The sequence below is a fragment of the Spodoptera frugiperda genome, chromosome 10 (assembly GCF_023101765.2).
Source record: "Spodoptera frugiperda isolate SF20-4 chromosome 10, AGI-APGP_CSIRO_Sfru_2.0, whole genome shotgun sequence".
NCBI classification, from domain to species: domain Eukaryota; kingdom Metazoa; phylum Arthropoda; class Insecta; order Lepidoptera; family Noctuidae; genus Spodoptera; species Spodoptera frugiperda.
This window is the reverse complement of record NC_064221.1, coordinates 8,012,902-8,028,908: the sequence shown is the minus strand read 5'-3', so window position 1 is coordinate 8,028,908 and position 16,007 is coordinate 8,012,902. Positions and strand designations below refer to the sequence as shown.

The following is a 16,007-nucleotide window of genomic DNA, read 5'->3' as shown; positions in this document are numbered from 1 at the left end:
GCCCTTCGAGCCCGATCCCCGGTAAACCTACTAGGTAGTCCGCAGTTTAGCTTCAAACGGTATGAATGATAGATTAGCTATAATAATTATGCATCACACGTAATTATTAACACATAAGATCGTACTCAACACGGATGTAGTTTTAATTATAGGAAATGCATAGAAGATGTAAGAATAATAGAGGGATAGACATTACTGTGTAAGAAGCTTTTTCTTAAGAATTTTACACGAAGTTACGGAATAATACTTTATTTGGAAAGTTGAGAAAAGTTTATAGTCTTTCTTAAAGGGTCTTTTTTGAACATTTCATAAAGTTTTCTTAAAAATATAGTAACAAGGTTCGTGCCTATAGTTTTCCCATAGCCAAATAATGAGTCACCAAAACAGTTTTCCTTTAATATCCACGCAATACGAAAGTAATGGGCGCTTTACAATATAATAAAATTAATGTCGATCGATCAGAATTGGATTCAAGAGCAAACTCCCTAATGACTGGTTTTAACAACACAACTCATAAAATTTTAAGAATTTTTAAATTTTCTTAGTAAAACTACCTATCTCCACTCCTCTCATACTCATACCTTCACATATATCACGTAGAACCCACCTATTCGTCATCAGTCAACAAAACTAAGTCAAGTGCGCTTATATGCGACACAGATCATTAAATACAACAATTCGTTCAATACAATTACAACCTTATCACAGGCGTATAAAGTTGAAAGTCTTTTGTAAGAATTTGAGAGTTTAGTATAGCTTGATCTGCTGTTGTCTACGTTTTATATACTACTCACGATTTCTCAATGAATATTGACGTCTACTGACCGTCGAAGTGTGAATTTATAGTGCACGATGATTTTATTAAGTGAATATGGATCTATAAAAGATTATGACACGTTTAAAAGAGTATTGCTTGCTTCTTTTTTCATATATGAAAAGAGGTGTGGGAGAGCCATGCTTCGGCACGAATGGACAGGCTCGGCCGAAGTGTTACCACGGCCTCACAGAAAACTGACGTGAAACAAGCTTGCGTTGTGTTTCGTTGTGTGAGTGAGGCTATCAGAGACCCAATTACCCACTACCCAGTCTTCCTGATCATCATTTATTCATTCATCTTGTGGATCACACAAAGAGTTGTTCCGTGCGGGAATCGGACCCGCTGCACGTTGCGCGGCAGCCGGTCACCCAGCTACCGCACCAACAGTACAGTCATATTCATATCCTCACAAGTACTTGGGATGTTGGTACAGAAGAAATTACCAATTCAGAAGTATCAGACCAGAATACTAAAGACCTACATTGTAGTGTTTCTCCGTGTGAATGGCGCCAAAAATCTGTTACGTATAACTTGGTGCTAAGACTATGAATCGCGTTGCTTGCTAAATAATCGCGCATGCGCGTGACGAATGTGCGTAAAAAGCTTTGTTTCGACACTCGTGCGCAGTTTTCTTTTTACTTTTTTATAGTAGGCGTTAGGACAATGGGATTTGAAATAGATTCATTTATTGGCTATGATTAATCTGTCAACTTGAATACAAGAAATCTTAAAAGGATCTTAAATTAAGTAACTTTTTAAACTGATTCTGTAATTAGAACTAAAAACTACTGAGGTTTTTGTTGCATTTTGAAATTATAAAACTTTTTCATCTGACTTTTAGTAATTTACTAATAAATAATTATGCTAATTACATTGCCAACCGCTTTCAGATGACCTTACAAATTCAATTTTAATTAGGTATCATTTTAACCAATTAAATTGTTTTTATTTAATTATCAATCTTTCGTAACATTGATCAAATAAGCAAATTGTGACAGTCAGATAATTAAAGTAAAAGATAAAAGAAAAGAAAAAGGAAACCTTTATCTTTACCTTTTTGAGATGTTTGTTGACCCATTTTGTGAACGTCTTCTTTTGTATCGCGTCTCGTTCATCTGAAATTAAAAAAAAAAAACAATTAGTCAATGCTTTATACGTAGTCAGGGATCAATGACTGGCCTAATAAACAATAGAACAACTCCAATTAAAAATAAACCCTAACTCTATCTAACAAGATTCAGATTTCTTAAACATTAGAAACTACACGTTCGCAATTCAAAAATTGCACAAGTTTATTTATTCTTCTAATATAACACGGCCGAATTAAAACAGCTGTTAAGGTCAACGAACTTGGGCTTGATAGATAACATTCCAATTTGGTCTATTAATACTTGTACTATTTTGGCGCGCACGGCTAGTTGCCAAATTATTTGTAGATCGGAAGTACTAACGTATAGGAACTGTCTACAGTTTTTTACGAGCATAAGATATTGGATACGCTTCTTGTCTGAAGTTTTTTATATTAGTTTTTAACATGTACTGAACTCAATAGCTTCTAGAAATTATATTGGTGATTGGACGTGTAATAAATATTGATGCACTAAATGTAAAGGAAATGTGTTCAATATATCACCAATTTTTTGCCATTTGTTAGGAGTTATATGAAAAATGAGTCAAACTTCCAGTTCTTACTTTTTTAATAGTATAAGCCGGTAAACGAGCAGACGGATCACCTGATGGTAAGCAATCGCCGCCGCCCATAGACACCCGAAGCACCAGAGGCGTTACAAGTGCATTGCCAGCCTTTAAATTATATGACAATTTGGAAAACCGATATCCTCCAATTATACTTTGGCTAACTAGAAAATCTCACCAGAGACCCTTTTCATGAATAACATTTTAACACTAAAAAGCTACCAAAATGAACACAAGATACTAAAATTAGTATTTAGTACTTAATACCAAACAAGCTAAATACCTAAACAAATCTAGACCAACATCGAACCTAGATATAAAACAGGAAATTATCTGAACATACCAGGAGCGAATGAGATGGAAGGAGGTTCGCGATATCTTAATTAAGCGTGGCGATGGTTCATTAAAATGTTTCGCGTACCAGGGCGTCAGACTTTGCAAGAGTACCAAGTATGGTAGCTATTAGCTAGCTAGATGGATAGATGAGGAAGATTGATTGCACATGTTTTAGCTATGAATGTAGTGTTATTATTTTTTGATGTGCTATCAAAATATGCAGATAGATTTCTAAGAATGTTTTTATATGTACTAGACAAGTGATGGATGAAGTGATTCATAGGTTAAGTGGTTGTAAGTGTGTTCGATTAAAGAAATACGAGATTTTGTGTTTGATTGATAGCCAAAGGGGAGGAAATGTCTTGTCGTTTTGATATAAAAATACCGTCTGATCTAGTCTAGTTTGGTTAAGAATTTAGGTCGCCTACATTTCAGGTGTTCTTTTAAAATAATGGCACTTCCCTGAATAATTCTTTAGGAATTATAGGCATGATGTTATAGTATGTCAGTGGAGGACAGATCCGCCTGATCATTTTAAAATTGTATTGCTTGAACCCAGCAGAAACATTAAACCATGTCCCATAAATGTCTCATCTAATAGAAAAGCGACAGCGTCGCAGCTTCCCTGTGAAATCCCTTAGTCAGTGGTGCATTTGGGACGAGGCTAGAAAGCTGATCTTATCAGGTGCAAGAAAACGTCAAATTCAACTTAAAGGTGGTCACGCGCATGGGACCACCATTGTATTTATCCAATTTACTCATCATTTCCGTGGTCAAACACTCATGTTTTGTGCTTAGGCGCTAACCATACTTATTAGTTGACAGGGAAGTTAAACAATTACTGTGCCTGTGTTACTTCCATACTAACACATTAAGCTAGTTTACTTTATTAGATATGCGACTTTATTGTTTTGTAATAAAGTTGCAAATCTATTGAAGATATTAGACAGTTTGGGGTAACTTGATATGCTGTTTGATTGTGCGTAAATAACTGATTTTGTATTGAAGTGTAAATTGTACGTGTTACTTTGTTTTCCCATAAACGATGTTTTATTTTGCTCTTAGAACAAAATAATTGTATATGTAAAAAATATGAAAAGGAAACGAAATGCTTAATTGGTTTACGGTGAACTGGAGCAAAAATGTCCCTAAATATCATTGAAAGAAAAAAAAACATAAAATAACTATAAACTGCCGTACTCAGAGTCATTTAATGACTACTTAAGCCGGTCCTTAGCAAATTGTTTTTTCAGAACAAAATCATTACCAAGGAATAGTTTAGGTAATCATTAAGAGTATTTTACCCCGTCCTTAGGACCTTTTTTCGGAACAGAATCATATTTAAGGAATATTTTAATTAATCTATAAATGTCTCTGAATACTGCCGTATTTACTGTAAATGTCTCTGAATATGGCAGTAAAACTTATTTTCGTAAATTTATTTTTTCTTCCATAAAAAAGTAATAAAATAAAATCTCTTAATATTGCTCCTTATCGGCAAAAAAGTACCAGGGGAACAGGTTTCTCAAGAGTTCTCACAGTGCTCCTTAAGAGCTCATGTGTCGGCATCAAGTGCTGCTTCTGTTAGCAGTTTTGCGAACATAATTGACAGGATTATCAAAACGAGATATATTATGTTCTTAGCAATGATGTTTAACGGTTTAATATGAATAAATTTAAGATCAGTCAGAGATATTCTGCCATGGATTTCGAGACCAATTATGTTTATATTATAACTAGCTCCTTTGTGTGGTTTCACCCGCCCTGTTTTTTTTTTTTTGAGCGGGGAAAATCATCCAATGACTTCTCCCACCTTGGGCGAGGCGAGAGGGAGTGTCAGACTCTTACTGACTAAAAACTGAAGGAACGGGGTGTTCCTTCTCCTGCTTTTCGAGCCGGAGCCCCGGTAAACCCGCTAGGTAGTCCGCAGCTTCGGATCAGACACCCGCTCTGTTAGGCTCCTATTGATCGTAGTGTGATTTTGAGGTACTTTTGAAATGACAACAAATAAAGAAGTAAATAATAGTCTGTCAGTCTGTCCGTCTGTGAAGTTAGGTGCTTGTCCCTAAGTGTAGTTTTAGTACGGATCTGAATTCTGAATCTTAACCATATTTGCATTACCACTGGCATCAACCTTCATTCTGTATTACTAAAATTATTCCCACAGTTACATCGAAGCTATTCCAAGGGACACTATATCACCATCAAACTCCTTCAAACTATCTTCGGAAGTATTTGTCCCAGGAGCCGGTACAGCCAGTTCCATCAGATAAACTTGGAGACCATTAGTCATGTCGCTGAGGCCAGGCTTCGGAGACCAAGATTTATTAACTAGTCACCAACTACAATGTTGCAATGTTGTATGAAAGTTTCTTACAAGTCTTCTTGCCACACTCGAAAGACATTTAATGATTACTTAAACTATTCCTTAGTAACAATTTTGTATCGAAAACAATTGCTAAGGACTGGGTTAAGTAACCATTAAATGATTCTGAGTGTGGCAGTTAGAGTAGGTTTCTGGTCGTCGTTTCAATTGTGGTGTTCAAAATTTTATCGTTTAAAGTTACTAAAGTATGATAATATTTAGTGGTGGCAAAGGCATCAAAATCAGTTCAGTCGTTTTTGAGTTTATTGCGAACAGAAAGATGGATACGATGGTAGACTTATTTTAGTAACATTTGAGTATTTGCTACTGTCCCAGGGTTTAACAGCGTGGTATAAATTGTGATGAAAATGAGTATGTGGGGATAACTTTTGCTAACGAAGAGAAGAAAAATACATAACTGAATTGGGACAAAGACAGGAAAAATAAGAAGAAGCTACGTTCTTGCTTAACTTATGAGCTCTTTTGATCCAAAACATGACTATCAGATGCAACAATATATTTTCAAACCCTCACTGCAATAGATTAACGCATCAAAACAAACAATAAACCACTTTTATTACAACACTACATTGAATCATTAACAATCAAGTCCACAGCCGCAATTCATTTATTTTTCTCTACAAGATACAATCGTGTATGGAGAACTAATATAATAAAGTATAATATCTACTCGAGCCACGACTGTTCAGATTAATAAGTGGGTCAATGCAGTGCGATTTGCATTTCTCAAGGCGATAGAGAGTTTTCGTTGCATATAATTGTCCGCCCACTGACAAAGAGTTTTGTATAGGGACTCCCACCTGACTTAAGCAACATGTCCTAGTATTTCATGTCGCCCTGGTACTTCGTTAAAAATTTGGATGGGCGTATTCTTCCCTAAACCATCTCTTTAACTAAAAGTTACTTAATTTGACATAGCACCTAAATGAGCCCCTTACTTATACTGTTAGGTGTCCCCTATGGGCTTAGGGGTTCCTTAAAATAGGAGAGGTTGGTGAAAACAGACAAGAGTTTTAGATTTCACGTAAGAATTTTCGTCGCTCATAATTGTCCGCCCACTGACAAAGAGTTTTGTATAGGGACTCCCACCTGACTTAAGCAACATGTCCTAGTATTTCATGTTGCCCTGGTACTTCTTTGGTAATTGGTAAGAAAGAGAGAGAGAGTAATAGCCGTTTTCATCCCTAAACCATCTCTTTAACTAAGAGTTACTTAACGCGACATAGCAAAGCACCTGAACGAGCCCCTTACTTCTACTGTTAGAAGACCCCTATGGGCTTAGGAGTTTCCCAAAATTTAGGAGAGGTTGACGGAAACAGACATGGGTTTTAGAGTTCACGTAAGAATTTTCGTCGCACATAATTGTCCGCCCACTGATAAAGAGTTTTGTATAGGGACTCCCACCTGACTTAAGCAACATGTCCTAGTATTCGTGTTTCCCTGGTACTTCTTTGTAAATTTGGGTAAAGATAAGCAGGCGATAGTGATCTTTATGGCAGTTATGTGTGCTGTTAATACAAAAATTATGTAATAAATTGCTTGTAGTTTTGTTTTTGTGTAGGCTGGAGGTTTTATAATTAGGGTTATTTAATTTTTTTTTATTAAAACTTTAGTACGCGTAATAAATAAGCAGAGGTCCTTTACACGCACGCGCGTAGCTCTCTGAATTTCCCGGAGCTGCGGACTACTTAGCTGGTTTACCGGAGCTATGGTTCAACAAGCAGGAGTGCGAACAGGGTGGTTTTTTATCAGTAAAAGTCTGACACTCTCTAGTCTCGCGAAAAAAGCGTATATTAATTTGAAGTCAAGTTCAAAAAAGTATTATTTGCCGTTGATATTAACTCGGGGCATTTAAAAAAATGCCCCGAGAAGACAAAACAACTGAATTACATTTCAAAACATTATGCACGCGCACAGATGCACTTTTTAGAAAAAAAAAACAAAATAATCTAGATGTCGAAGTATTCGTATTATCTGACTGCATACTTGACAAATGACGGGGTTAACTTTATCAGCTGAGTGATAACAGTTGATGCAATCGCTGATTGTGGCTATGAAAGTACACTGAGATACAGACAGGTGCATTCGTTTAGTCAATTGAATAGCTGATGATTAGTCTATGAAGTATTTTTTTCTTTACAAAATTTTATGGGTTAACTGCGTGAGGTGGCATAGATATGAGACCCGGTGTAACTTGAAACTACTCGAGCTTTACTCGATTTCTATCAATTAATTAATTATGAAATGTTATTAAACTCCTAAAAGTCACATGTAGTACGTAGGTTAACTAATTATTTTATAAGTCTATCGATGTCTCATTAATTTTACAGCTCATACACGTTTCTGAGTTTAAATTAGATATATTACTATAGTTTCGGTTCGAAATTAGGAAGTATACCTTAGGTACCTATAATTAAGCTCTCCTCAATTAAAATATTAGTAGCTAAAAGTATTTTTTTTTTCATGTATATGTCCCTCTTAATGAAACAAACTTCACATTGCACAAATGATGTAACATTGGCCACATCACCGTGTGAATGTCCGTTACTAATGCAGAGTCGTGAAGCATGTTCAATTCAATCAACACGATTGGTTAGTGCGATGTGCCTGCGCATGCGCATGTGCAATGTTGGTCAATGATCGTGAATGGATATTGGCGTTTGTTGGCTGTGAAATGGAGCAGATATTTTAGTGTTTGTGTGATTTTATGGGGTGTTATGTAGTGCACAGTTTCTTTTGATCGTGTTATGTGTTGATATTTGCAAAAAGTTTTTAATTTTTATGAGTCACGCCTTTTATCAGTGGGCAGAGGAGCGAGTTATGGGACTGTACTTTTCACATTTTTTGTTATAACTTCCATGGCATACTTCCAGACTCCGTGCTACTATCTACTGAGAAATTTTCGAAAAAGGGAAAAAAGCCCAGCACTACTTCTTTCGACCCGAAAACCGAACTCGAGACCCCCTTGGAAGAAGTCATTGGATCATTTTCCCTCCTCAAAAAAAAAAGCAAACAGCAACTTATTAGACCTTATGAAATATTTAAATATTAAAAACAGATTATAACAACAAAGGATGCCATCTTACATACTTACAGACGAACAGATACTATTACAATAATAAGGCTGAATGCATCACAAGCTTATCTAATGCATAGTGTAGGAGTCGAGGGAAATGGGTCATTACTCATTACTAAGTAGGCAATGAGCCAGCGACAGTTTTATCCCATTGTAATTTGAACCCAAACACTTGATTACAAGGTTAATATTGTATTGTTATCCTTTAGACGGTATGAAGACATTCTGTATGAAGGAACTTGATATTATATGGGTGATCAAAATGTAATCAACTTCAATAAACTATGTTTTATTCTTTAAAGGGATAGGATTTTGTCAGGATGACTTATGCCTCAACCACATATATCCATTCATCCTCAAGATCCATAATATCATCAAGAATTTAAAGCTTTTTTCGACCTTAATCGAAGCGAGAGAGAGTGTGAGACTCTCACTAACTAACTAACTAACCACCCCGTTCCTACTCCTGCTTTTCGAGCTAGAACCCCGGTGGATTACCGGGGTTCTATGGGCTAGGTAGTCCGCAGCTCGAGAATTTAGACCCAAAGTCCTAAACACTGCATGACACAGGAATCATCGAATCCAAGATGTTTTACTCAGTAGACTCGCTTGCAACTATGCAACCAACAAACAACTTAATGGCTGATATATCGTCATCATTAATGTAGGTGTAAAAATATGTTTCTAAGTCACAATAATTACAACATTAACATTTTGTTATTTCTAAAGGAATCCGAATAAAAGGAATTCTAATAAAATGTCCATTTATAGGTAAGTACACCCACAAACCAACGACAGTCGTAAAATTTAAGGCGAGACGGATATAGAGAACTGTGTAATAAGTACCTACTTACATGAAATAGAGAGATAAAATTCCCAATTGTATAGACAAAAAGAAGATTAATTGAAGGGCTTTTTTTTTGAGGGGGAAGGGGTCTAGTTACTTTTGCCGCCTTGGGTGAGGAGAGATGGAGTTTCAGACTCTTATTGACTGACTAAAAACCACCCTGTTTCTACTTCTGCTTTTTGAGCTGGAGCTCCGGTAAACCTGCTAGCTAGTCCAGTAAATTGAAGGGCTAAGGAAGGGAATGAGGCCCTTGATGTATTTAGTTTTTAAATTCTAGAACAACAATTTAGTACAGGGGTAAATAAAGGTCTGGAATATCACGAATATATTACTGGAATATGTTATTTTTTATCGCATGGGAACGCGGTCGAAGCCGTAGGTAGAAGCTAGTTAGTAAAAATATTTTTGCAACTAGACCACGCACTAACAATTTGACTAACCAAACAAATAATTAAAAACATTTGATTGAAATTGCCTACACCGTTAGCTTGACTATCACAACACAAGCCATTTTGTACCTTAACGTAGTATCAATTGGCACTTGATTGCAGTAATTAGCTGATTCGTTTCAATGCCTTGGGGTCATTACAATCAAGTTTGAGCGGTTGAATTCAGCTGCTGGCTGGTATACTTGCATCAATCATAATTAATGCATTTATGCATGATGTACTTGTTTTCTGGGTCTGATGGAGCGAAATCTAGATTTTGTCTGAGAAGAGTTCTGCGTTTTTGGCAAATAGAATCAGGATACCTTGATTTGCTATACATAACTTTCATTTAAATGTAACTGATAACTGGTGTTTTAAGCGCAAAATTACGTAAGGGAGAGATATAAAAAAGAAAAGGAAGTACGCAAAAACCGGTAAAGGGATCGGGATGAAATTTGGGACAGGGTAAGATTAGGGTCTGAAATAACACATAGACTATTTTTTACCTCACCGGACACGGGCAAAGCTTTCGCAGAAGCTAGTACTACATACAAAAAAGTCTTATATAAAAATTATTATTTAAAACTACACGCTATTTTCCAATGTAAATATGTACTACTTATTGGGTCATACACTGAAGGGTAGCGAGTTCTATGCGAGGGTCAAGCAAACATTACCTAACTTAGTTCATATGTACCTACATAAGATATAAGGTTATTATATACCATATCCGATGTGTTTACTATTTACTATAAAGGTGCTTTTCCACCAGAGATATAATAGAAGATATAATAGCTAAGCTGTGAAACTATGTTGCCGTTTCCACTGATACTAAGTTATGTAGCTGTGCGAGGAAGATGCGCAGCTCGATTATACAATGTATCGATAGTAGAGAAGCCATAGCACGCATCTTTCCATATAAAAAACATAGCTTAGCTAAGTCCGTTTCCACCAGTAGTAAGCTATGTGTACCAATGAATGTGATTGGTGGAAGCCAAACGCATACACAGCAACGTAGCATAGCAACATCTCTGGTGGAAAAGCATCCTAATTGTAGATGTTTAATGAAGAATGTGTGTTAACAAATGTACATGTATAATAAATCCATAATAATTGTTACTTTAAGTATTTCATTATATGTATATTTATTGTTTTATTTCTTATTTTATTATTTGTGTTGTAGTTTTGTTTTAACGTTTTGCGGTATTTGTTGATGTTTTACGTATGCATTTAGTGTTTTTATTGTGTTATTAATTTAAATAAATATCTTTTAATATGAGTTTTTACTGTGATAACTTAAGATTAAGACTAGAATTTCTCGAAATTGGATAAGGAATTTCTCTAAAGCTTAAATGATCTCCACAGATTCACGATACTAATAGGGATGATGATGAGGTATAAAATTTAAAAATCAATTTATTCCGTCGGTTAGGTATTTAAAAAATATTTAACACGTACTGTTAATTTTATCGTATAAGAAAAAGATACTGAGGTAAAACGATCCTAGTACCTAGAAGTGAAGTCACGCTATATTTCAAAAAATATATAATAATATATCGTGTAAAATATTTGTTTCCCTGAGAAATGAAAATATGGGCGTCTATTGTTTTGAAATAATCGGCCAGACGGTCATAAACAAATATTTGTCATGCACCCTATTGATGAAGATTATCGCAATTATAACTTTCGTGAGATATACTAAATTAATTATTACGTTTTTCGGCTTGCTCAAGTAACTTTTCACGAGAAACTCGACTAGCTTCAAGCTATGCTAGAGTTGCCAGTAGTAGCGCTACAATCGCCGCGTCATGTGTCGCGGAATATGATGATGCCCATGAATATGAACCTATAGCATGACTTGAAACTAATCAAGTTCCTCGTCAAATAGTTAATTATTGTCGTAGTCGTAATTTATGAAATCTCCCTAGACCGTACTACTATCGAACTGTTGAGTAACAGGTACATAACTTGTATTATATCTTTGTTTAGTACACAATGTGATTAGATAAGGGCATTGATAATACAAATCCAATACTAGATAGTTCCGATATGTAGTTTGTCAATATATTTGTATTTTCTGCTGATTTTGTTAGTAACGAGTAACATTGGTACTGATTTACTTATTAGATGACGAAAATCAACTAAATCAGCGTCAGTAGTTTTATATCCATTTATATTTCTGAATAGAAATTATTTATTTATTTACTAGTTTAATCTATGTTATCGACAGCACTTGCTGTCATGTTGACGTTGTCAGCTGTCAAATATTGACAGATAAGTATATTTTCCCGCGCTAAGAGATGTAACGGTCTATTTGAATTGGGAGTTTAGAGGCGCATACGTTGTTTTGTAAACGAATCTGTTTAAATAAAGTATTCAAATGTTCAAGTTGGTGTTGAATTCTTACTTAAAACTACTATGTCCAGAGAATTTCCAATAAGGCGACCTTTGTGAATAGTTATCTAGTTTGAGATTCAGGAAATAGTAACAGAAAATATCATTGGAAAACTTACTTTTCTCTAGTTACTCTAGTTTTAAACCTATTGCAACGCAACATCTATCAACATTAAATTTCTACAATCTACAATTTAGTTTAGAAAGAAAGAAATAATAATTAGGTGTGAGAAAACTAGACAGAACACCGATAATACTGGATATTAGTAAAAATCCACATCGACACGGTATAAAAACTAAGAAAAAATAAACAAATGTACAGACATGCTAAAAACAACACGATTAATAAAATTATTAGTACGAAACAAGACGTTACAATTTGAATTTAAAAATCGAACAGTCGCTTCCTAATTTAAATATAAATTAACAAGGCAATAAAAAACATAAAATAAATAAAAAATAATAACACGAATAATTGCTCTAGAAAATTGGACCCTATTTGTGAAATAATAAGGATCCTGTTTATGTAAACTGGCTTTTCTTAGATCGAGTTTGTTCGAACTAATAAATTCTAAGCGCCATAGCAAGTTGTCTTCAAAGTTTGAAGTTCAAAATCATAAATATTAATCACAGGTTTCGGTGTTACCCAAAAAAATTAAGAGACTTGCAAATTGGTCGTTGGCTTTTTATGATTTTTTGGGTAATTCAGTTGCTAAAATCTCCTATAGGTAACTAGAAATAAACACTATTTTCGCCTATTAGTTAGAGGTACTGTTCGAACGATTAGGTGTCGTACAATCAATCGCTTTTATTCTGGGCCTATAGACCACGACATGCCTGTATTGTTTGTGTTTTTATCGGGATTTACCCAGAACTAGTGTCAAAAAGTAGGGCTAAGTTCTAGCACTAATCTATTTTAGTATCTAAGTCTAATTTAGTCACCAAGTACTGTAATTTAAGGAAAAGTATAATTAGTACATTCCGCCCTTCACTTTAAGAAAGAAGGGTATAATTTAAATGGAAGGCTGGCTAGTAACACAGAATATCAAAACAATGCGCGAAGAATGTTAAAACATTGACATGACAAATAAAACAATCGAATGTTTTTAAAAAACAAACGTCAAACGTTAATCTAGTAAACACTAAATGTCACGGGCAGAGAGGTTATAATATCTGAACTATTAAACCTATAGGACATTGGAATCCAGAAAAAGTAAAAGTTCTTTATCAATTTGAAAAATTGAATTATAGATGCTCTACATTTGAAAGTTTAAAAATGACAGTAGTGGCAGTTAAATCCGTTATAGGAGAATGGCGAATCAAAAATTGATGCTCGAAATTTAAAATTCAAAAAAGAATCACATCTAGATACTAAAATCATTCCTGGAATTACTTTCAAGAGAAAATTAACAAAATAATGTTAGAAATGAAATGATGGGGACACCTATATCTTTCCCATGATATTTCAAGTAAAGTTCGCTAAAAAAGACTCTAAAGAGATTCCCGTTCCCAACCACAGTTCAGACATTACAAACCCCTTGAATGTTAAATCCTCACTCACGCGCATTCTCAATAACCCACCACCACGAACCTGACTGTTGAATAAAGAACCCCCAACAAGTTGTACCTTTGAATTTGGTCAAATTCTCCTCGTAAACCTGGTCATGGGTGTCGGAGTGTTCACCCCTGTCACCCCTGTGCCGCTTCGAAGGATGGGGCCCATCGTAGTAGGCTCCGCCGTTGACTCCATCCTGCACCGCCTCTTGAGGGTCGAAACCCAACCGCTCCTTGTAATACGCTTGTGTCGACATTTTCACGCACACACACTTATCATAATTTTAGATTCACTTTTTTTATTCGAGCACTTTTTTCTTTATGTTAGCTTAGGGTTAATATTAATACATGGGCACTTTGTTCCGGAATCAGGGTCCGAGCACTGTCGCTTCCCGAGTTATTATGAAGGGATTCGCCAAAATCCGTCCACAATAAACCCGTTTAAGGTAACAGAGGTCGTATTTAAACGATTCACCAGTATTTTATCACGATCGATGTCATCCAGTCCGCTTGGTCTACAAAAGGAAAGTTGCAGAGCCCCCTTGACACACACTTATTGATCTTGACACGATTCTTTTTCTGTTATTACTCACTTAAATGTCTGCCTTATCGAGTATTAAAAAAAGCTTGTTAATGTTAATATGGCAACACTAAATTAAACGTTAGTTTTTTTTTCAATTTGGAATGCTTGGTTACTTTTGATTATTATTAAAATCCGTTGTCGGTATAGTATGATTCACTTGAGTTCGGTTTTTCACATAAAGCTTCTTACACATTTGTGTAAATAAAACTGGAAACGGCCTGTGGAGACAAAAGGGACGTATGTATTACATTCGTTTCACGAGGTCTGTGTTGCCACACACAAATAATGACTCACACGTTCTTTAGGAGGTTCTTTAATGATACTATTTACCATGAGAACGAGGATTTAGGTAATTTGGACGACCTTGAACGTAAATAGAAATAATAAGCGACCGTGCAATGTAAATGCAATTTGATACTTAAGTATTAAAAACTTTGGTGAATGACCTCTTTTGGTGGAATCAAGTTGGTCTATGCTCCGACCTGTATTAAAAACTTTTTGGCACATGAATTATTGTCTCTGGGTGTCTGTGAACTTGGCATTTGGACACGACTAAATGATACCATTTAGCTAAAAGTGGCCATATTTATAAATGTTAATTAGCTCTCAATAATAAGTCTTAATGATAAAATTAGGAGACATTTGAAAAGCTAACGACAGTCGTTAGATAACAGATGTATTACAAAATAACTTGTTATTAATAAAAAAACCAGTTTGTAATACTACGCATATTTTGTGAAGATTAATTTAACCTCAAAATAGTCAGTGTCACGGCCGTTAATATTAAAAATTATATAATTTGATGTTATAAACAAGTTATGGAATTAAGATATAATTCAGTATTATAATATTAAAGGACAGTTTTCAATAAAAAGTATTATAAATCTAACAAATGGTAGTCGTAGAAAAGATTCAATTTCCTATTTATTTCTTAATTTTTCGAAAATACCTTATTGATTTATATACCTAATCCATTTTTTTCGTCTTTTTAACTGTACTTTTTGGTATTGTGTTTTTGTTTTTTTTTCTATGCCAAATATTATAAATGCTTCTTTTTTTCTATTTTTTGTCCCCGGCTGTCCTACAAAGCATCTATAAAAATAATATTACATAACATACCTAATATATAAAACTATTCGTCTAAATAATACACCACATACCATCACACTCAGAGTCATTTAATGATTACCTAACTCACTCTTTAGCAAATTGTTTTCGGAACAAAATCGTTACTAAGGAAATTATTAGTTTAAGATATAGTCATTTCACGGCTTTTACTATATTAAAGTAAAGTAAAGGAGGATGTACTTATTGTAATATTATACATACGTACAAACAAACACCATAATATCATTTCTTTGCCTTATCCTGGTCTAACAAGACAAAGTAATGTTTACAAAGTGAGTGAGTAAACTTCTGAAGTGTAGTCTCAGGTAAATGCAATTACTTAAATAAAAGTGCAATTACTGAACCAAACGTAAACCTGTAAACAAAGAAACCTCAAACTGCAACTCATCACAACACATACAACTCTCAATTCAGCTTCTGATTATTTAAATCGATTATAAAAATAAAACTTGACCTTTTCCCACCACATAATCATGATAAACGAATCGATTGTTTAATAAATCATGTGCACAATCGAATTAATCTCGATTTGCGGGTGACCTTCATAAGGCCGGGACACACTATTTGTCATCTTATACCCCACAAAATCGCCACTGCGCAATTAAAGTTTAATTTAAGAAAAATATTTTTTACAAGAAACTCGTTTTGGAAAAAAAATTGTCGGTAAGAATTAACGGATTCGATTACGTGTGCATCGATATCGATCTCTTCCAATTTTTTTCCGATTCGATTCTGAACGTTTAATTACAACACTATATTCGTA

At 34.8% G+C, this 16,007-nt stretch overlaps 1 protein-coding gene across 11 annotated transcripts in view; it reads right to left on the bottom strand.

Moving 5' to 3' along the window:
- LOC118277469 (microtubule-actin cross-linking factor 1) overlaps window positions 1-16,007 on the bottom strand; it is a 323,764-nt gene that overhangs the window by 197,589 nt on the left and 110,168 nt on the right. For 8 of the 11 annotated variants that reach the window (XM_050696507.1, XM_050696467.1, XM_050696465.1 and 5 more), the window contains exons 2-3: window positions 13,607-14,334; window positions 1,871-1,932 (exon numbers count right to left, since the gene is read on the bottom strand). In XM_050696507.1, the coding sequence (XP_050552464.1) occupies window positions 1,871-1,932; window positions 13,607-13,790 (246 nt within the window). In that variant the 5' untranslated portion in view covers window positions 13,791-14,334. The remainder of the gene's footprint in view (window positions 1-1,870; window positions 1,933-13,606; window positions 14,335-16,007) is intronic. The other 3 variants (XM_050696478.1, XM_050696476.1, XM_050696481.1) reach the window with 1 other exon arrangement.